General features: G+C 34.9%; 1 protein-coding gene across 4 annotated transcripts in view; it reads left to right on the top strand.

Annotated features, from left to right (window-relative positions):
- Positions 1-23,158, top strand: part of CFAP47 (cilia and flagella associated protein 47) — a 502,646-nt gene that overhangs the window by 383,410 nt on the left and 96,078 nt on the right. For all 4 annotated transcript variants that reach the window (XM_024988430.2, XM_015461736.3, XM_059883840.1 and 1 more), the window contains 3 exons: positions 4,099-4,203; positions 10,603-10,759; positions 14,341-14,439. In XM_024988430.2, coding sequence (XP_024844198.1) covers positions 4,099-4,203; positions 10,603-10,759; positions 14,341-14,439 — 361 coding nt within the window. The remainder of the gene's footprint in view (positions 1-4,098; positions 4,204-10,602; positions 10,760-14,340; positions 14,440-23,158) is intronic.

The raw sequence follows: 23,158 nt of genomic DNA, 5'->3' as shown, positions 1-23,158 counted from the left end.
TCTCATCCTTGGTTCCTGATAAGAGACTGGAGCCATTCACTGGGTCTCCATCCCTCTATCTTCCCCCAGATAACAAAACAAGAGCTGAAGAATCAGCATCCCTGTCTGTATTTCCAAAGCATGCTGCTGCTGCTAAGTCGCTTCAGTCGTGTCCGACTCTGTGCGACTCCTTAGACGGCAGCCCACCAGGCTCCCCCGTCCCTGGGATTCTCCAGGCAAAAATACTGGAGTGGGTTGCCATTTCCTTCTCCAATGCATGAAATTGAAAAGTGAAAGTGAAGTCGCTCAGTCGTGTCCGACTCTGAGCGACCCCATAGACCGCAGCCCACCAGGCTCCTCCGTCCATGGGATTCTCCAGGCAAGAGTACTGGAGTGGGGAGCCATTGCCCTCTCCATTCCAAAACATACCATACCAAATATATATAGTGAAAGACAAAACCATGCTTTCAAGTAAATTTCAAAATGATAGTTGCAATAGATTACTTTCTTCAGGGGACCATACAGTAAATTAAGAAACCCTATTAAGTAGATATGGTATTTAGATAAAGGATTTTATTGTTTGCTGTTTGACAATTATTTAACAAATCTACAATTGTGATTTCTCTGTTTATACTTTAATACTTGTCTCTTGTTACTCACTGGTTACCAGTTAATACCATAATATGAAATTAGTTCTTAATTGCCATGGTGTGTCAAATCAGATATTGCTAAGTATTACATTGCTGAAATTGGTGTATATGGTGTAATCTTAGGGAAATTATTTTAAAATGTATGTGTGTGTTTGTATTGCTTAACACCATATTGTCCATAAATTAAGCAGAATATGATGGTCAGGCTATAGTTTACATAGAACTGAAAACACTCATTAGACAGTGTTGTATTCATATTCTTTGTATAACTACTTTTACAGAGAGTGTAAACTGTGTTTCAAGGGAAAACAAATGTGTTATATTACAGATACCCCCTTACATCGCATAATGAAAAAGATCGTCTCAACTTTAACATGTCCAGCTATGGCTTTTTAGTCCATTCATTCTTTCATACATTTATCAAATATTATTGAGCACTGAATATGCAATTAATCTTAATATTAGGCAATAACTCAAAAATAAATCTATAGATAATTAAAGTATTATATGTTATAGAATCAATAGGAGCACACATTAATGGTAATGATAATAAATAGAAAGTATATTATATATCTATGTAGTTTTTAATGTATATATAACTTTATATACATATATAGATATATATGTATGATTTTATTCCTGTTATTGTTGTATAAGATTCATGTTTACATAGGTGAGGATTTTTAAATATTGATGATTATCCATAAATGCTTCAATAAGTAAACATAGATTATCAAGTAAAATAATTATATTAAAAACTTACTTTCTTCCATCTATATATTATGAAAAATATCAAAAAGATGCAGAAGTAGAATAATACAGTGCACAGACTTAAATCTTCTATCTTGGTTCTTATATTAATAATTTGTTTAATCTTTTCCCTCTCTTTTCTCTCTTACATTTCTTCCTATTCAATTTAAAAGTAAATTGTAGATACTATTTTAACAGTAAATACTTCAGATTATATTTCTTAAGAGCACTGTAGTCTCCATCATCTAGTATCTGATCCAAATTTCATTTTACCTCACTGTTGGAAGAATATCTTTCCCTCTTGAGCTAGGATCTAGTGTAAACTCAAAGATTGGAATTGGTTCTCCTAATGACACTTGTAATAAAATGTTTTTGCTTGTAATGAAATGTTTTTAAGTGTCAGAAAGCTGCTATATTTAGCATATTATGTATATATGTATCCCATTACACTAAACAAGTAGGTTTGCTGCAGTTAAATTCCATCCAACAGTGTTTATCTTTTCCTTGAAACCAGGGGAGATGAATTTTTCAATAAATTTTCTGTGGAAATAAAGGAATTGAGTTATTGGTTTGTTGTATACACAACCTCAATTTTTACCACTTGCCTCTGACATATACAAATGGAATTTGAGGCCAGAGAGGTCAAAGTATTTAAACTACATGATTAGTAAGTGGTAGAACTAGAGTTTAAAATCTCAATTAATGTAGTATTATATACTTTTACAATGAAATTGATGATTTCTTTTATGTATATATAGGGAGGAGGGAGAGAAATTCTTTTGTCACATTTGCTAAATTGAAAGAACATGTAAAATGCAACTTTTCTAATTTTTTTTACTCAATTCGATTCTGAAATTAAACTCCTTAAATGTGCATTAACTGATAGCATCAACACATTTGAAATATCAGAGGAAGATCCAACCTGAAATTAAAAAAAAAAATTTGCTGCAGATAAACCACACATATATATAATAAGGAAGTAATTAGCTCTGTTAATTCATGCAGCCATGAAATTAAAAGATGCTTGCTCCTTGGAAGGAGAACTATGACAAATCAGAAAAGTGAAAGTGAAAGTCACTCAGTCATGTCCGACTCTTTGCAACCCCATGGAATTCCCCAGGCCAGAATACTGGAGTGGGTAGCTGTTCCCTTCTTCAGGGGATCTTCCCAACCCAGGAATCGAACCCCGGTCTCCCATGTTGCAGGCAGATTCTTTACCAGCTGAGCCACAGGGAAGACCAAGAATACTGAAATGAGTAGCCTATCCCTTCTCCAGGGAATCTTCCCAACCTAGGAATCGAACCAGGGTTTCCTGCATTGCAGGCAGATTCTTTACCAACTGAGCTACCAGGGTAGCCCTTAATAGTGTATTAAAACACAAAGACATAACTTTTCTGACAAAGGTCTGTCTAGTCAAAGCTGTGGTTTTTCCAATAGTCATGTGTGGATGTGAGAGTTGGCCCATAAAGAAGGCTGAGCGCCAAAGAATTGATGCTTTTGAATTATGATGCTGGAGAAGACTCTTGAGAGTCCACTGGATAGTAAGGAGATCAAACCAGTCCATCCTAAAGGAAATCAACCCTGAATATTCATTGGAAGGACTGATGCTGAATCTGAAGCTGCAATACTTTGGCCACTTGATGTGAAGAGCCGACTCATTGGAAAAGACCCTGATGCTGGGATAGATTGAGGGCAAAAGGAGAAGAGGGTGGCAGAGAATGAGATGGTTAGATAGCAGCACCAACTCAGTGTGCATGAATTTGAGCAAACTCTGGGAGAAGTGAAGGACAGGGAAGTCTGGCATGCTGCAGTTCATGGAGTCACAAAGAATCCGACACGACTTAACAACTGAACAACTGCAACAAATTAACTCTGTTCTAAAAGTAAGTTTGTATGTTTGTTCATGGTTATTCTCAGAGTTTATTAAACAGTAAATGCTATATCCTATGATGATTGAAAGACATTGATAAACTGCAGGTTTCCTTTTTCAAAAGTTATCTGGCAAACTATATTAGTGAAAAAATAATTTACTTACTTTTCAAACATATAACATTCATTCAGTCATTCTATAAGTGTTGATAGTAAATGTTACATTATTCACAGTGTAGTTTTTTGATTACTTAAGATCTTCAAGTCCTCATTCTATTATGATAGAATTTTTAGCTTCTTTTACAGTCTCTGAAGCAGTAACTCATATACTAATACAATTCAGACTCAAGTTATTCCAGTAGGTCACACCTTGAGGATCTATGTGAGAGGACAAAGAGGATACTTCATTGTGCACTAAAGAAGAATATCTTACCTCTGCATTTAGACTGAGTTCATTTCTTTTGACCTCACCAAGGCTACAAGTTAGATTCCCAATAGTTTGACATGGTTCTTGAAATGGACAATAAGCAATGGGTTCTTAAATAAAATGCACATTTCCGTTATTGGGGATTCCAACTCAGCTTAAAAGCTTAATCCTGATTTCCTTTTACAGATCAATGTAGTCATTGTCTTGAGGAAGAACGTGGTATATGCATTACTGAACACTGTTTAGTATCTTGGGCTGTTTCACCAATATTTGCCAAGCAACCATGCTGAAAATGGTTAATGTGTACAAGGCAACATGTTAACCACACAAGCATCTACCTGGCATATATCTAGCACACAAAGATGCCGATTCAAGCAAAAGTATTGATTTTTGTTTCCCTTTCTTGTTTCTTAATTCACACAGCTGATCATACCTCCTAACTCAACCAGAGACGTACCTATTCACTTTCGTCCTTCTGCTCTTGGAAGAGCTAGTCATCAGACTTCTGTCATCTTTCACTGTGCTCAGGTATGATAGCGTATTCTTAGACCAGGACAGGTTAATTAAATTTTAAAGTTAATAAATATGTAAATCTAATTTATCCATTTGACATCTTTGCAAGCAAAATAACTTTATTGTAAATTATTATTTAAATGAACTTTTGAAAATATAGTATACATTATGTATGCACAGGCATTTAAGACGGCATCTTTAAATTCTTAGATCACTTGAATGAAAGAGAATATAAACCCAGATTTAAAATGTAGGTACAAATGTAAATGCCAAATTGCTAGCATTTATGTTAATTTTCTGACTTGGATTTTATTACTCAAGTTTTCATGAACTTAAATATAAAATTGTATGAAATCTAAATCTTGCAAGTAGTATGTTTTTTCCCACTCTATTTTCATCTGAATAATAATAATTTTTAAAAACAGTAGTTTATTTTTTAACCATTTCTAAACTTGCTACATACCATTCTAAGAATTATTTCAATTCATTGTCACCAGAGTCCTTATGGTAAAAGTATGGTCAACCCCATTTTATGGCTCAGTCGGTGGTTGAACCTAGGACATCTTGCCTCAGCCCATCTTCATAACTATTTTTATAGCTACAGGCACACTGCCAAGTCATAACTGTTACTGCCAGTGAGAATTTTACAGTATTTATACGTTTATTATTATTTTTTACTTCTTCAAGTGTTGATGGGGGAGTAAAGTAAGTGGAAGGGTTTGCTTTATATCCAAGGAACTTAGAAAATCCTGTAATCTGGGAGGGAGTGAAATCAGATATAATGCAGAGGTCTCCATGTCAGTGAAAGGCTAGTATGTAACTCAAAAGAAAGTGAAAGGGAAAGTCACTCAGTCGTGTCCGACTCTTTGTGACCAGAATACTGGAGTGGGTAGCCTTTCCCTTCACCAGGGGATCTTCCCAACCCAGGGAAACCCAGGTCTCCCGCATTACAGGTGGATTCTTTACCAGCTGATCTGTAAGGGAAGCCCAAGTGCCTTCTTTTCCCCCCAAAATGTGTAATTTAGAAAAAAGTTTTTGAGGCTATTAAATTGTTTATATGATTATTGACTACTACATGACCTGAAGCAATACAATGGATTATGCTTGACTCTCAAAATATATATATATATATATATATATATTTGTATATATATATATTTTTTTTCATATATATGTTTTCTGTTTCCTGGGCACCATACAGGATCTTAGTTACCCAACCAGGGATCAAACCCATGCCCTCTGCATTGGGAGCATGGAGTCTTAACCACTGGACTGCCAGGGAAGTCCCATTGAATCAAAAATATTAAAGAAAATAAACAGTAATCCTTCTTATACAGAATAGAAGGTATAGTAGAGAGATTTTATTTCACAAAAATAATTTTAACATGGCTTATCTTTTAGCTCATGGCTTCATAGCAGCATCAGCCCTTTCATCTTCATTCTTGGAGATAATTTAGTTGCTTGCATTTCTGGTGGAACTTATATCTACTCAAGGTAGTCTGGCACATCAGCAGGGCAATGATGAGTTCTTCATCTTGATAGCTTTAGAAAATCCTAGCCTAGAGGTCAAAGTCACAATTCTTTATCAGACAGAAAAGAACTCAAACAAGTAATCAACTCAAACCTTTTTGTCAATCACTTTAACACTGGGCCTTGCTTTCAGTTATTCTCAGCCTATCCTTCCAAGCTGTAGCAAATTTCCAAGGTTTCATCTCTGGTTAGACTTAAATCTAACTGACTCATTTGAAAAGACCCTGATGCTGGGAGAGATTGAAGGTGGAAGGAGAAAGGGACGACAGAGGATGACATGGTTGGATGGCATCACTGACTCAATGGACATGAATTGGAGTAAACCCAAACTTGATGATGTACAGGGAGGCCTGGCATGCTGCAGTCAATGGGGTCACAAGAGTCTGACACGACTGAGTGACTGAACTGAACTGAGACTTAAATCAATGTCAACCTTTTACCTAGAGTCCAGACCATGTCAACCTTTTCAATGTATTACCTTAACCCTTGTGATTTTTCCTGCCTTTTCTTTTTAGTTTTTTGCCTTTAATTTTTTTTTTTTTTTTTGTCCTTTTTCATCTCTGAATCATTGAGGGCTTCCTCTTAATTCGTCTAGTTGACATTTTGGGGCTTCCCTGTTGGCTCAGATGTTAAAGAATCTGCCTGCAATACAGGAGGCCCAGGTTCAATCCTTGGGTCAGGAAGATCCCCTGGAGGAGGAAATGGCAACCCACACCAGTATTCTTGTCTGGAGAATTCCATGGACAGAGGAGCCTGGCAGACTACAGTCTGTGGGGTTGTGAAGAGTCAGACACGACTGAGCAACTAACACTCACTGACAATTTTTTCAGGCAAAACTGTTTCATCCTAAAGTATTGATTTAACAAACTTTCTGAAAATGCAGTATATATATATGATGAATATGTAGACATAAAAATAAAATGTTTTAAAAATAAAATTTTAGGGTTACTTTTCTAAGTCTGTGAGTTTGCAATTACATTAACCACTAAGGAAAAACTCACATAGATTTTTGTTCCTCTCTTGATTTCACTGATGAATATATTTGAACTAACACACACAACTAAATAGCTGATTAATCAAAAATCTATTCTGTTAGTGCTTGTAACTATTTCTGAAAATGGTTCTTTGCTGAACTTAAGGAAATGGCCATGGATTATAATTTATTTCATTTGTTTCCAGTTTGGATCCATGTGAAGAACTCTGCATTATAAAAAAAAAAAAAAATCTAACTTTAGGCTAAAGTTGTTTGTGTGGATTTTGAATCCTGAGATTAATTTGGTTAGGGCATCACAACTGTTAATATCATAAACTCAAAATATGCTTCCAGAGTGTTCCAAAGAGATTGTGTTACTGCATGACAAGATAAGAGGAACAATAGTAAGCAGCAAATATGATAAACAGGCCTTCTCTTTGATATCAAACATTATGTTCTGAGATTTTTCTCTTGGTTTTCAGTCATTTCATTTTTATTTTCAAATAGTTTCCATTACTTATTTATATTTGATTGTGTGACTTCCTGCATCTAAAGGTCAGAATAGTGGAAATGAAGGAAAAAAAGATCAAATCAAAGTGATTTTATTACCCAGCATGAGTCTGGTCCTTGCAGCCTGTGTCTATGGAAAACTCTCTTGATTCTTAGCAAGCTCAGATGCCCTTGAGCTCTACTCAGTGTGTGAGCCAGATCTACTGTCTTTTAATTACACTTGTTTCATTTTTCGGAGAAGGCAATGACACCCCACTCCAGTACTTTTGCCTGGAAAATCCCATGGATGGAGGAGCCTGGTGGGCTGCAGTCATGGGGTCACTACGAGTCGGACACGACTGAGCGACTTCACTTTCACTTTTCACTTTCATGCATTGGAGAAGGAAATGGCAACCCACTCCAGAGTTCTTGCCTGGAGAATCCCAGGAATGGGGGAGCCTGGTGGGCTGCCATCTATGGGGTCACACAGAGTCGGATACGACTGAAGCGACTTAGCAGGGTGATTGTTAGTGATTAATGTCCAAGAATGGTGGGGCGTGGTTTAACTTAAAAGCTCAGTATTCCAGACTACTTGGTGAAACATGAAAACATGATCTTCTGTTTTTGTAGTTTAGCGCATTTCCAATTGTTTAAAGTAAGCCAATTTCTGTCATCCATGATTTGTTTTATAAAATAGCCAAGAAATAATTTACATAAAACAGTTGTTAATGTAACTGAACCCTGATACTTGATTCTAGTCAATCAATTGTGTATGATCAAGCTCAGGCATCATAAGTGAAAATACAGTGAACCTATGCTCATAGAATTTCTAAATAAAAGTAATACAGGCACTTGAAGACATATGCAGATAAAACTTGCTTTTAATCCTCACTACTAAGACCGCTTGATGAAAGTGAACGTGGAGAGTGAAAAAGTTGGCTTAAAGCTCAACATTCAGAAAACAAAGATCATGGCATCCGGCCCCATCACTTCATGGGAAATAGATGGGGAAACAGTGGAAACAGTGTCAGACTATTTTTCTGGGCTCCAAAATCACTGCAGATGGTGACTGCAGCCATGAAATTAAAAGACGCTTACTCCTTGGAAGGAAAGTTATGACCAACCAGATAGCATATTCAAAAGCAGAGATATTACTTTGCCAACAAAGGTCCGTCTAGTCAAGGCTATGGTTTTTCCTGTGGTCATGTATGGATGTGAGAGTTGGACTGTGAAGAAGGCTGAGTGCCGAAGAATTGATGCTTTTGAACTGTGGTGTTGGAGAAGATTCTTGAGAGTCCCTTGGACTGCAAGGAGATCCAACCAGTCCATTCTGAAGGATATCAGCCCTGGGATTTCTTTGGAAGGACTGATGCTGAAGCTGAAACTCCAGTACTTTGGCCACCTCATGTGAAGAGTTGACTCATTGGAAAAGACTCTAATGCTGGGAGGGATTGGGGGCAGGAGGAGAAGGGGACAACAGAGGATGAGATGGCAGGATGGCATCACTGACTCGATGGATGTGAGTCTGAGTGAACTCCGGGAGTTGGTGATGGACAGGGAGGCCTGGCGTGCTGCGATTCATGGGGTCGCGAAGAGTCGGACACGACTGAGCGACTGAACTGAACTGAACTAAAACAGCATTTTATGGATTTGCTGTCACCACCCATCCTACTTGGAAAGAATCATAAAGTAAGTTTCCCTCTTTTTATTGGAACTTAAGCTTGAAAACATCTCTGTGGTTTTAGAGGTGATAAACTAGGACATTGTTAGTCAGTTTCAGTTCAGTCGTTCAGTCATGTCTGACTCTTTGTGACCCCATGAACCACAGCACGCCAGGCCTCCCTGTCCATCACCAACTCCCGGAATCCACCCAAACCCATGTCCATGGAGTTGGTGATGCCTTCCAACCATCTCATCCTCTGTCATCCCCTTCTCCTCCTGCCCTCAATCTTTCCCAGCATCAGGGTCTTTTCCAATGAATCAGCTCTTTGCATCAGGTAGCCAAAGTACTGGAGTTTCAGCTTCAGCATCAGTCCTTCCAATGAACACCCAGGACTGATCTCCTTCAGGATGGACTGGTTGGATCTCCTTGCGGTCCACAAGACTCTGAAGAGTCTTCTCCAACACCGTGGTTCAAAAGCATCAATTCTTCAGTGCTCAGCTTTCTTCACAGTCCAACTCTCAGATCCATACATGACCACTGGAAAAACCATAGCCTTGACTAGATGGACCTTTGTTAGCAAAATAATGTCTCTGCTTTTTAATATGCTGTCTAGGTTGGTCATAACTTTCCTTCCAGGGAGTAAACGTCTTTTAATTTCATGGCTGCAATCACCATCTGCAGTGATTTTGGAGCCCCAAAAAATAAAATCAGCCACTGTTTCCCCATCTATTTGCCATGAAGTGATGGGACCGGATGCCATGATCTTAGTTTTCTGAATGTTGAGCGTTAAGCCAACTTTTTCATTCTCCTCTTTCACTTTCATCAAGAGGCTCTTTAGTTCTTCTTGTTAGTCAGTTTTTATTTAATGACCTCTTCACTCGTCAGTAACATTAGTAAAGTGTTTAGTGCAAAACAGAGTCTTAAGGGACTTTTATTCTAAATGAATACAAGGGTAACATTTTCAAACAGAGGTTTATGAAATGCCAATGAAAACAGTGGCCACTTTCAGTCTCCTTCACATAATTTTGAGCCATTCTTTCATTTCATGTGATAAGAAAACATAGGCTGTACTAGATAATGGGAATAAGTAATATGACAATCGCAGTCATAAAGAATCCAGCTGCCAGTGCAGGAGATGCAGGTTCAATCCCTGGGTCAAGAAGATCCCCTGGAGGAAGAAATGGCAACCCACTCCAGTATTCTTGCCTGGAAAGTGCTATGAACAGACAAGTCTGGCAGGCTTACAAAGAGTTGGACACGACTGACCAACTGAGAACACAAGCACGCACACAAGTTGTTCTCACTTCTTTTTAATGAGACTTCAGTCTATGCCTCACCTTCTTTTCTTTAATGTGATAACTATCTAAAATTCATTTGAAATTCTAATGTTTTGGAAGCTTCATACAATGTTTAGTACACATTTTGTTAGACAAATTGATTTTTTTAAAAACCTTGAACAGAAATGCATGGTTTTCATTAAGATTTCTTTTATATATTGTTATCAATAACCTATATGTATTGAAATATGTTTAATACTTGAATACTGGTCTTTGGCCTTTTTTTCAGTATAAAAACATTGATTTTTCAGCAAAATCAAAAGGAATTTGGAAAAGTAAGGAAAGATAAAATGATGCTTGTTAAATATTAACAAAATACTTTTTTTCTGCCAAAATTTTTATGTGTTCTTTATTTATTAAGTGTTACAAATAAAAAATAGGTAATTACGACATATATGTTATGTATGTCTATCTTTAAACAGTTTAGTGAATGGATATTCCTCATCTCCGGAATAGGACTGTTCCCCCAGCCTCACGAAATACAAAAAGTAACTGCATACCTTCATCTTCAGACATGTATTCCTATACCTTTCCAAAATCCCACCAAAGAAGATGTTTTCATCGATATCTTACTAACTGGTAAGTTGTTTTCCTTTTACCTTTCATATGTTATTTTGTAATTATTATTCTATCACACTTATTCTATCATTGAATCTAAGCATTTTAGAGATAGTAGACACGTTGTAGAGATCCATTAGCTCAACAGCATCATTTTTTAAAAAGAAAACATAAGGTGTAAGAAATGCAATATCATGGCCAAAATCACAGCTCTAAAATGATGGAGCAAGAATCAGAAATTAGGAATCTGTATACCAAGTCAAATTCTCCTAATTTTATCTGGAAACCCAAATATGTAAATTATTAATAGTAAATTTTTATGATTTTTATGATATTACTCAAATATATCAATGCTTCTTCAAAACTTTATAAAAATTCTAGTGTTATAATTTTGTTTCCTTTGCCTTTTTTCCATATAAATAGCATAATCAGATTAAATTTTGGCTCCAACCAAGCTTGTTCCTCTTTTTATATCATTTTGAAGATGTATTTTTTTAATTCAGTTTTGTGAAGTGCTTGATCACTTTGTTAAATGACCAAATGAGTCTGAAATAAAGATTAACTATTATACTGTGTGTTTTATGAAACACATTTTAAATCTAATAATGGACTTTAATAATTTTAACTTTTCAACTATTATTGCCATGTCTGCTAAAGCTACTACTACTACAATGATCCATTTTTATAAAGTTCAATTTCACGGCTAATAGGAACACAAATGTTAGGGCTTATGATATAAATAACCAGTTTACTCTACAGAATGGTTACACTGTTGGAATTCATGCTGTCATCATGAGTATATTACAGTATATTTTCTTGAGCCTTGGAAGCCCTGAGTATCAGCATTCTCCTTAACTTCTGTCAATCTGATTGTGGGAAAATTGTATCTTATCTTCATTGTATGTTTACTATTTTTTTTTTTTCAATTCATGCTGAAGCTGAACACTGTCATTTACCTGTTAGAATTCTCATCTTTCCTGATCATCTCTTCCTGCTCTTGGTATGAAGTAATTAAGAAAAATTAAGAACATAATGTCATTTCATGTAAAATGCCCTTATTGATACTTCAACTATAATGAGAAGAGACATGCTGTTTAATAAAACTTGATTGCAGGCTCAAGGAAGTCAGCATTTTAATACGGAAGAGACTTAAGCATATGTATAAGCAGAAGCAAGAAGCCAGGGTTGAGCAAAAGTTAAAAAGATGTAAAGCTGGTAGGGTTTAACTGATGGGCCAAAGCTCAGAGATAACTGGGATCAGGGTTGAGGTAGAAGGAAGAGCCTTGAATAGGAAGTATGTTTCTACCTTTGAACAGATGATGGTATGTTAAAACAAATGTGAATGTAGATAAAAATGTAGGTGGTAGAGGCACTTTGGGATTAAGAGCAATTAGCTTTATATTTGGGAGAAGGCAATGGCACCCCACTCCAGTACTCTTGCCTGGAAAATCCCATGGGCGGAGGAGCCTGGTAGGCTGCAGTCCATGGGGTCGCGAAGATTCGGACACGATTTTTATCTGCTGAGGAAAAGAGATATAGTAAGAGATTTGAAGAGTGGCACAGTGGGTTGAAATAAATATCTGGAGGGAAAAGAAGATACAGCTGACAAAATTCAAATAAAAAAAGATATTATATTTGGCTTGGATTGGGAACCATAAATTAAGGTAGGCACCAAGAAAATATGTGTTTGTGAACTTTGTACCAGTTGTCAGGCTTACAATTCCTGGTGTGGGAATACACAAGGCTGATTAATGGAACTTTCCAGGGTATGGAATTTTGAGGGCAGTTGTATCACTGTGAGTGTTATAAAAACATATTGGATCAAAATTTTAGCATTATAATAAAATTAATTTCTTAATTTTATTTCATTGTTCTAAATTTTTTTTCTCCTATATGACAAGAAAAAATAGTAAGCTTGATAATTAAAAATGTATTCTCTTTTTAAAAATTAATTTAAAAGTCTTTAATGTAAACTCACCATGTCCTGGGAGAATGTTTAGACTTAAAAGTTCTCCCCCTTCTTCCTTCAACCTGAAGAGACTGGAGACCAAGGAAGATGCTGACCTCTAATATCTTCCTCTCTTCCACTTTCTTCATTACTTTATGAAAAGATTCTTCCTTTCCTTTTCTTAATGATGGAATCTCTCTGTCCTAACTCCCTCACCCTTCCTTCTGTGGACTCTTTTTTTTTCTAGCTGCCATATGCATATCTTCTTGTACTCATATTCCTTGGTGATTTGGCATCATAATTTGGCCTGAATTATTGAAGGGCCATATAGAAACATGACTGACAAAAAGAATAAAAATAGCTAACTTATATGACAAAGATCATAAGAGATTTACTACAAGCAACTATATGCCAATGAAATGGCCACAGTATTTAATTTTTTACTCTGTATAGTTTTGTTGTAAATTTATGGAAATATGAGTTTCTTAATTTCTAATTAGGATTTCTTAAATTCTAATTTTAATTCAATTTAGGTTTGCTTTTTCAAACTTTCTAAATTTATTTTTGAATTTGTGAAACATGTATTATTCAAAAGTCATCTATATAAAATGTTCTACCTAAAGAAATACCATTCCTGTAATTCAACCATCTACCAATTTCTGAATCAACTGTATAGATGGCCATCATCATTGGATTCTGATTTATCCATACTGTGTTTATGTCTGCAAAAATGAGATATTTGGATAAATGCATATATACACACATGGTTCTGTTTCATCCTCTTACACAAAGGTAGAATACTGTATGATTTCTTTTACACCTTGCTAACTTTGCCCATGTCTGAAATCCTAATAAAATGGTTAATGGACATCTTTCCCATAGATTTTTATGACTTTTAGTACTCAGGTTTGTTTTTTTTTTTTTTTTGCTACATTATTGATTATATACAACTAGTCTCTAGTACATAAATATTTTCATTATTTCAAATAATTTGCTATACAAATATGCCCCATGCATTTTGCTATACAAATAACATCTTTGTATATTTAAGATGTATTTCTACAAGTAGTATTGATGGGCAAAATGGTAAATATGTATACAATTTTACTGTATGTTACAAAAATCCCCTTCTTACCAGCTGACATCTAGTTCAATATGTTTATGATTATAAATGTAAGTGCCGACAAAGACTTGTACTTTTTATACATGGTAGCACTAAAAGCAAGTACTTATTATATAACCCATAAGCACATTTTGAATAATTAATTGATTTTTGTAGTGGTTAGTTTAAATTATTAACATTGCAAAAGTGTGTATTTATGCATGTATAATTATTAACTACTATAATCTATTTTTAGATGGTGGACTCAAACATGATCTCTTTAGTATCTTTTAATTTGAATAGTTTAAATGAAAATTCTAAGAATTTATGAGTTGGGTTTATAAGTTGATTTTTGAATACTATAGAGAAAACCATTAATAGTGATGAATATCTGCTTCAGAAATGTCATTTAAATCTAATCTTAAACATACCTTGAAAAATGATCTGAAAATTTCCCATTAAAAGGAAATTTTGATTCTATTTCAGTCTCCACTGGTTTTTGTCCTCTTGAATGTGACATTGAAGTCTATCATCTCTTTATATTTTGATTAGGTGAGGAAAAGCCCAAGCGTCTTGTCATGGCTCAAATCTGGGACAGCTTCATGGAGGAGACTTCTGCCTTCAAGATTAGTGGTGTGACTCACACAAAAGGTATGGGATTTCTGCCTTTATATTCTGTCATTCTATATGCTGTCACATTTCAGAGATGATAACTATATGTCTTATTGTCTTAATACATATTTAATGAAAATGAAATATACAAGTTAAAAATTTTCACAAGTTGTTTTAGTACATTGACAGAAAAATACAGATAATATAACCTTTATGTATAGTCATCACATCTTCACTTTTTCATTCCATAATGCATGAATACAACTTGTAAAAAAATGTTATCTCTGAGATTTTGAATATTGAATGTCACATCACTTAATACATAAGTGTGTAAGTCAAAGATTTTGGAAAATTAAAATCACCTAGTGTGCTAAATTTGCTTACACTTATGAAAAATAATTCCGTCTTTGCAAAGCTGACAATTCTGTGAAAATGTATTATAGAGTGCGTATATATTAGTCATCCCATTTGAATATTGATGAATAGGAAAAAATTATAAGGCATAAGAAATAATGAAGTTGCTTAAAAATCTAAAGCTCACAAGCTATGACTTTGCTTAAAATATTTTTAATTGAAAAAAAATAATCTTCATAATTATTGTAAATATGATAAAATACAGATTATCTTAATTAATTTAAAAATAATGGCTACAATCAGTAACTACTACTGACATTTAAATATAAGTAGGTTCATGACCTTATTTTTACTCTAGTCATTTATATCAGCATTCTGAATCTTATTAATTTATTTCATTTGATACAACAACTCCATGTTTTAGGTGTTATTCTTATTGAATCAAGGAGATTGCAGTTCAGAAAAATTAACTTACACATCAAAACAGTTATTTGCTAACAAAGCCAGACTACTGTATGTCTGATATCAGCATCTTTGTTTTCTGTTTCTTTGCAATATATTGAAAGAAGTATGAACTGCAGTTCACAAAAGAGAAAGTACAGATGGCCAAACAATGACTAAAAATAAGTTCGGGGTCACTAATAGTCAAATAGATGTTAATTAAATTGTAGCTATCTAAGTTTTCTTTTTCCTTTCTTTTATAAAAAAATTTTTCTGTTTCAATGAAATAGGAACAAATACGGATTGTGTGTGTGTGTGTGTGTGTGTGTGTGTGTGTGTGTGTTTAGTTACTCAGTCATGTCTGACTCTTTGCAACCCCATGGACTATAGCCTGCCAGGTTCCTCTATCCATGAGATTTCCCCTGGCAAGAATGCTGGAATGGGTTACCATTTCCTTCTCCACAAATACTGATTAGGGAAGTATAGAGACACAAGAGATGCGTTTTTGATCCTTGGCTTGAGGAGAGCCATTTCCTGGAGCAGGAAATGGCAACCCACTCCAGTTTTTCTTGCCTGGGAAATCCCATGGGCAGAGGAGCCTGGCAGGCTACAGTCCATCGGGTCACAAAGAGTTGGATGCAACTGAGCATGGATCACTAAATCATTACATAATTGTTATAGCTTACAGTGATTGATGTCGGATTCATGATCTCTGAAGAAGAGAGTTTAGCTTCAGGATCAGGGACAGGCTTGATCACTCAGAGTTCTTGTGTGATAGAAGTTTTATTACGGTGAAAAAAGACAGAGAAAGCTTCTAACATAGACATCAGAAGGGGGTCGGAGAGTGCCCCCCTCTCTAGTCTCAGCAAGGGAGCTATATACTTTTTCAGTTGGTTATTACAGTAAATCAAAAGAATGTCTCAAGGTTGTAAAGGTCTTATCAGACCCACTCTCACAACATACAGTTTAAGATGACAAGAAACATGTCCTTGAACAGGATATGTTGTTGTTATATAATCATTGGTACAGAGTTTAAGGCAAAACATATCCTTGAGCAAGATGGGTTGTTTTGTTGTGTAATCATTAGCTCTGGCCTTAAAGAAAAAAAGAAAAAATTTACGTGATTAAGATGAAGGGATGTTAAAAAGAAAAAGTTTGTCCTTTTCTCCTCCTCCTCCCCCTCTTCCCCCCGCCACTCCTCCTTAGAGGAGGAGGACTTCTTATCAGACCCAGACTTCTTATCAGCCTACCTGACAATTAACTCTCTCAGTTGCTGAAAATCACTTTGTGTAATGTATATAAAGAAGCTTAGAAATTAGCACTTTTTTGACACAGTAATTCCATTTCTGATGAGATATTTTCAAGAAATAACCAGAAGATGGATTATTTACTCACAGAGATGTTTGATATTGAGTTATTTATAACAACAAAAAAAATTAGAAACCACCTTAATGCCAAATAACAACTTTGTTTTTGTAGTAACTATTTATATGTCTGCTTATATTTCAATTTTACCAACTCATTAATATGAGACATTTTCTTCCTTTTACATTTCAATTGATTTTACACTTTCAAAGCCTTTGTACATTGTAAATAGGTTGAAAATTTACCTCTATTTTCTTTTTTCTTCTCCTTTGTTTATAATGTGGAAGGAGTTACAGGTAGGTAGGCATCTTTTTCATTTTCTCCTTTAATTTATCCAGATTTTGGTTTTTATACTATGAAATTACAGTCTAATTTGATCCCCCCTTAAGAGGCAAGATTTCTATCTTTTAATTAAATGATAGTTATTATTTTGTTGTTATTTATTTTTGCAATGTGATATTCTATATTCAGATCATGTATACTCTGCTACACAGATCTGTATTTCAGGTCTTTGCCCAGTGCCATACAGTTTAAACCCTACAGGTTTATGTTTTCTTATTTTATTTCAATTTTCTCATTGTCAATTCAATCATTCCTTTCCTTTTATCATCTCTTTATCCTTCTAGAAAAAAAATTAGAACAACTTATAAACGAGTTCTGAAAAGTCCCAATAAACACCTGGATTTAAATTACATTAAACCTATAGACAAATTTGAGGGGAACTGCATCTTTATAATATTTAATCTTCTTATCCAGGACCAATCATTTCCTTAATATTTTTGAGTATAGTATTTATAAATATTAATGAAGTCTATTTTTGCTTGAAAAAAACCAAGTTTCCATTGGCAGTACTTTTATTTAAATAATACAAATATTGTGTAAAGGTGGTCAAAAGGTAAAAAAATTAATAAAATGGCAGGGAATCATTCACTGTAAACATAGAGTTGAATATGGAGATTATGGAAATTATTGTTTCTCTTACCAGAGTCAGCAATCTTATTGAATTAGTTTATAAAATTTCCATCTTTTTCCTAATTTTGAACTATTTTATATGGAAATGACTTTGCTTATTTTTTTTAATGCTTCTTTTTTTTTTTTATTCCTGGGTCATTATTCTGAAGCAAGTTATTTTTAAGATATTTTCAAATTAAAACCTAAATAATCCACTAGGAATTATATATAATTTATATTGTTAATGCTATCTTCAAATGGTTTTTAAATTTAATGCAGTCTTCTGCTGGATTTTTCATCTAACAGTGGATGCCCTGTCTGTGCAATGGGTTGAAATTTCAAAATATATTCCCTGCTTCTCTATATAATAAAATTTCCAAAGAGGATTGTTTATTTTCAAGAAACTTTCTGTTTGTTCTGATATTCTTGTATGATATAATATTAGTGTTAAGGATGTCCCTGATGAGTTGGAGAACATAAAAACTAAGAGTACAACAGAAATGGGATCTCTGTTTCTTACAGTGCTATTGGCTTTTTAAAGACTTTGGAATTCTTTGACTGTATTGCAAAAATTGCCTCATATACCATATAAAGCATTTGTAGCCTTAAAAATAAGTCTTTCTACATCTGCATGCTTCAGATGAACTGACTGAGTGGCGAGGTTCTGAACTTGCATTGTCCAGTCTGCCATGTAATGTGACAGTACATTCAGTTCAGTTCAGTTAAATGCTAGACATTAAAGGGAAACCAAGTAACAGCTGGTAAGACTAATATATATTCCTCAGTTGTGAATGTTGCTGCTTCAGTCCATGGTAAGCTTGTCTATGCATCATCCCAGTCACAACCTGATTTTACCAACATTTTGGTCTGTATAATGACAGAAGGACATGGATAAAAATAATTTTTGCAAATACTCCTCATATTAAATCATTTTAGTTCTTTCTAAAATTTTAAGTTCCTTTGCATTTATGAAATCCCTTAGTAAAATTGAATGGGTGGGTGAATGGATTGATAGATGGATAGATGGATGGATGGATGGATAGATAGATCGATAGATAGAAACCAAGGCAACAACCCTAGCCATTGAAACTGTTTTTTACATTAGATAAAGATGTTCACATCCATTTCATTCCTCAAAGAAAACTTTTTTTTTCTAGAATTTTTCTTCCTTAGACTGAGTTCTATACTAAGCTATAGATGAAAGGGAAAGGGAACGGGAAAGTCACTCAGTCATGTCCAACTCTTTGCAACACCATGGACTATACGGTCCATGGAATTCTCTAGGCTAGAATACTGGAGTGGGTAGCCTTTCCCTTCTCCAGGGGATCTTCCCAACCCAGGGATCAAACCCAGGTTTCCTACATTACAGGTGGATTCTTTACCAGCTGAGCCACAAGGGAAGCTATAGATACTAATAGCTAAATACTTCATTTTGTTTTTAGTAGTTTCACTGTTCTTTTGTTATCTTTCTGTCAAAACTGGTAACAGGAAGTAGACAGGAGGAGAAAAAAAGGTCTTCCTGTCAGTGGAGAATCTTAACCTGCCAGGTTTTCACTTTGAAACTCATTCTTGTCTACACATCTACTTAGGTCAAGTAACCAAGAATGAAACAAGAGTATAGGTGAATTGTGATCTCAGAAGACATCCTTCTATAACACTGAGACATGTATAAGAGTTGCAGTATTTTTTTTTTCTCTTTTACTAGTAAGTATTCAAATGTCACTTAAGGAAAATCAAGATTAAACTCTTGAGGGGAAAAAAAAAAATCTTAGCTGGAACATTTTCATGGATCCTCTGACTGTGTTAGTTAAGAAAAAGGGAGGGGGGCATAGATTAGCATTATTATATATCATAGTATAGCACTAGGGAGTAGGTACTACTTTACAAATCTATATATGTGTAAAGTTAGACCTAGGGCTTTAGGAAGGGAGCCACACTGCAGGAATAGGACATTAGACTTGCAGTGCGAGAATCTGTGTTCTGTTTGTTTGTTTGTTTGTTTTCTCCCCCTTGATTATTTTTATTTTTATTTTTTTTTACTGTGATGTGGAAAAGCTGTGTTAGCTTGAGCTGGTTTCTGTTCTCTCCAGACCCTGTTTTGGAAATCAGAAAAAGTAGAAATCAATTTTACCTAATAAGATATTTTTTTCCTGATAAGATAATTTTTGAACAAATGCAGTTGTGCATGTGATGAAATATCTAGACATTAAAATTATGTACAAGTATTGGTTATTAGTATTATTGCATAGGTGAAAATAGGTAAATGCCAAGATGAATTCCTGATTTTCTCAGTTTTAGATGAAATAGGATCTAGCACACTGCCAGTACATGCCAGGAAATATATTTCTAAAAAATGAATAAAGCAATAAATAGCAGTTATTTTTCTTCTGAAAACAGCTTTTTAGGTTAAACAGTTAGGAGAGAAATGATTTTAAGTTTCATCAACTACTCATTGATGAAAGTCTTGTTGCCTTGATCAATACCTTTTCTAGAAGAGGATATATTACAGAATAGTAGGTATCTGTTTTTATATTCATATTTATGTTTTAAGAGTATCCAACTTTATAGAGTATATCAGGCTTCCCAGTGGCTCAGTGGTAAAGAATCCACTTGCAATGCAGGAGACCTGGGTTCAATCCCTGGATTGGGAAGATCCCCTGGAGGAGGAAATGGCAACCCACTTCAATATTTTGGGCTTCCCTGGTGGCTCAGAGGTTAAAGCGTCTGCCTGCAATGCAGGAGACCTGGGTTCGATCCCTGGGTTGGGAAGATCCCCTGGAGAAGGAAATGGCAACCCACTCCAGTATTCTTGCCTGGAGAATCCCAAGGATGGAGGAGCCTGGTGGGCTACAGTCCACGGGGTCGCAAAGAGTCAGACATGACTGAGCGACTTCACTTTCACTTTCACTTTTATATTTATATCTAACTATATTAAAAAATAACTCACTCTTGTTCCTCCTTTTGCTATCCCTAATCCTTTATATATTCTGTTCATTCAACATTTTAATTTAAAAACTCAGCAAATTTCTATTATTCATATACCACTTTCACAAATTTTGGCATTTCCTAGTATCACCTATATAAAAATTTACCTAATAGTATTTTAGTAGAAAGCAGTGTCACTTGTCATGAGCTGTACAATGTACTCTTTTCCAGGAACTAAACACTTTATATAAATATCAATTCATTTAGTCTTCACAACAACCCTAGGAGATAGATACCATTAATAGCACTGTGTTAGAGATGAATATACTGAGATGTGTTACTTATGCTGATAAGTTATATCCAGGATCACACTCACAGTATGTGCTGGAACTTGGGTTTGAATGTAGGGCTTGGACTCTTACCCAATTATGCAATTCTGTTTTAAACAGAAGATGGCTATAAAATGTCAGTAAAAATTAAATGAAAACTTTAAATATCTGTCCAAGTTTCACTCAGAAGTTTCATAAATGCCAGTCTTGCAAAAAAAAAAGTCTTCCTGGAAAGCAGTCTCTGAGAAGGAGGTTGGTGTGCAGGAAGTGTACTAGTGGGCAATATATGAGGATCTGCAGCACTGGGAGAGAGAGGATGAAACAAAGCTGAACAGAGTGAGGTGAGGACAAAAGTGTCAGCTCACACCTTGGCAAGCATTGAAACAAGGATAGCTCTTCAGAGTCTCCCCAGTTGGAGATGAGGAGGCCAGGATTTTACATCTCATTTCCTCACACCCATCCCTCCCACCCCAACCCCATCAATTCATCATGAAATGTAGTCTAATCCTGGAAAGGAGTTTAACTGGGTCAGGTGACTCTCTTCTGCTGAAGGCAATTCTCCCAAAAAGTTGATATCTAGGTACTGTATATTGGCAGTAATCTTGATAGCTTGGGGCATAAAGTCATAAAGATATATCTTCTTTTTAGTAGAAGCATTATTGTTCACTTTTCCTGATACTTATCTCAATAATTTTAAATATGATAAGATGTCAGAATCAAGGTTCATTTTATTCATTTTTTTGTTATTATTCAGTCGCTGAGTCGTGTCCTGACTCTTTGTGACCCCATGAACTGCAGCACGCCAGGCTCCTCTGTCCTTCACTATCTCCTGGAGTTTGCTCAAATTCATGTCCGTTAATCAGTGACGCTGTCCAGCCATCTCATCCTCTGTTACCCTCTTCTCTTCCTGTCCTCAATCTTTCCCAGCATCGGTGTCTTTTTCATTGAGTCAACTCTTCACACCAGGTGGCCAAAGTATTAGAGCTTCAGCTTCAGCATCAGTCCTTTCAATGAGTATTCAGTGTTGATTTCCTTTAGGATTGACTGGTTTGATCTCTTTACAGTCCAAGGGATTCTCAAGAGTCTTTTCCAGCACTACAATTTGAAAGCAATTTGTATTCATTATGTATACATAATTGTCCTATCACCACTTATAGAAAAAGTCATCCTTTCCTTACTTAAATTGCAGTTACACTTTTCTCTTAAATCCATTGACAGAACGCGTATGAGTTTTTTTCTGGATTCTGTTCCTTTCTAGTTGTCTGTTCATACGTTTTTGTACCAATATCATGTATCTCAACTACCATATGGCAAGTCTTAATATGTAGTAACATAAACCCTTCCAATTTTTCCTCTTCTTCAAATTTGTCTTAGTTATTCTAGATGCTTTGGACTTTCATAATAATTTCAGAATCAGCTAGTAATTACCAAACACACACAGGAGCACAGATATACACATGTTCCCTTGTGAGGACTTTAATTTAAATGTATTGAAACTATATGTTAATTTGTGAGCAACTGGCATCTTAGAAATACTAAGTTATTGAGTTTTTGAATCCAAGAATATGGTGTTTCTCTTCATCTAATTTATCCAAATGGCTGTCTACTATATTTTTTCAAGATTTATTTAAAAGCCCATCTTATCCCTACTGATTTCACATGCCAACATTATCATATACTAAACTGCCATATGTACTTCAGTTCTTTCTGAATTATCTCTACTATTCCACTGATCTGTCTTTTAGAGCCCAAATTACACTGTTTCAATTAGAGAGGCTTTATAATGTGCTTTAGTATGTATTGAAGATAGCTCTGTCATATTGCTCTTCCTTTCTGAGATTTTATTGGCCATTATTCCCTGTTTATTTATCTGTATGAACCTTATAATAAACTTGACTACCTCTAGAGAAAACCTGAGAAAATATTTACTGGGATTATTTTAAAGTTATAATTTAAATTGCAACTTTATATATGTAGAACGAAATGACATTTCTGTGATATTAAATCTTTGTATCAGTGTCATTTTATGTATTTTCACTAGTTCATCAGCTTTGTGCCTTCAAAAACATTTAAATTTTATTTTTAAAATATTTTTACAAGTGTTCTAATGGGCAAATCATGCTTAAAACTAATTTTGATCACCTTTTAAAAATAGTGATAGTATTGGCAATGTATCTCATTCTTTTTGACAAGCACAATAGAAAATATACAGTTTGTTGTCACATAATACGAAATACCTTTATGATTATTTATACTTAATAATTTCTTCTTTATTTTAAGTATAAAAGCTCACTATTATATTTTATCTTATTGCTTCCTAGATAACAAAAAGGCTTTACTGAAAGTAACACTTTTCTCTGCTCAAGAATAAAAAACCTTGAATCATTTTAATG

This window comes from Bos taurus, chromosome X (assembly GCF_002263795.3).
Source record: "Bos taurus isolate L1 Dominette 01449 registration number 42190680 breed Hereford chromosome X, ARS-UCD2.0, whole genome shotgun sequence".
NCBI classification, from domain to species: Eukaryota; Metazoa; Chordata; class Mammalia; order Artiodactyla; family Bovidae; genus Bos; species Bos taurus.
Note: the sequence above shows the minus strand (reverse complement) of the source record. Positions and strands in the feature narration are given on the sequence as shown.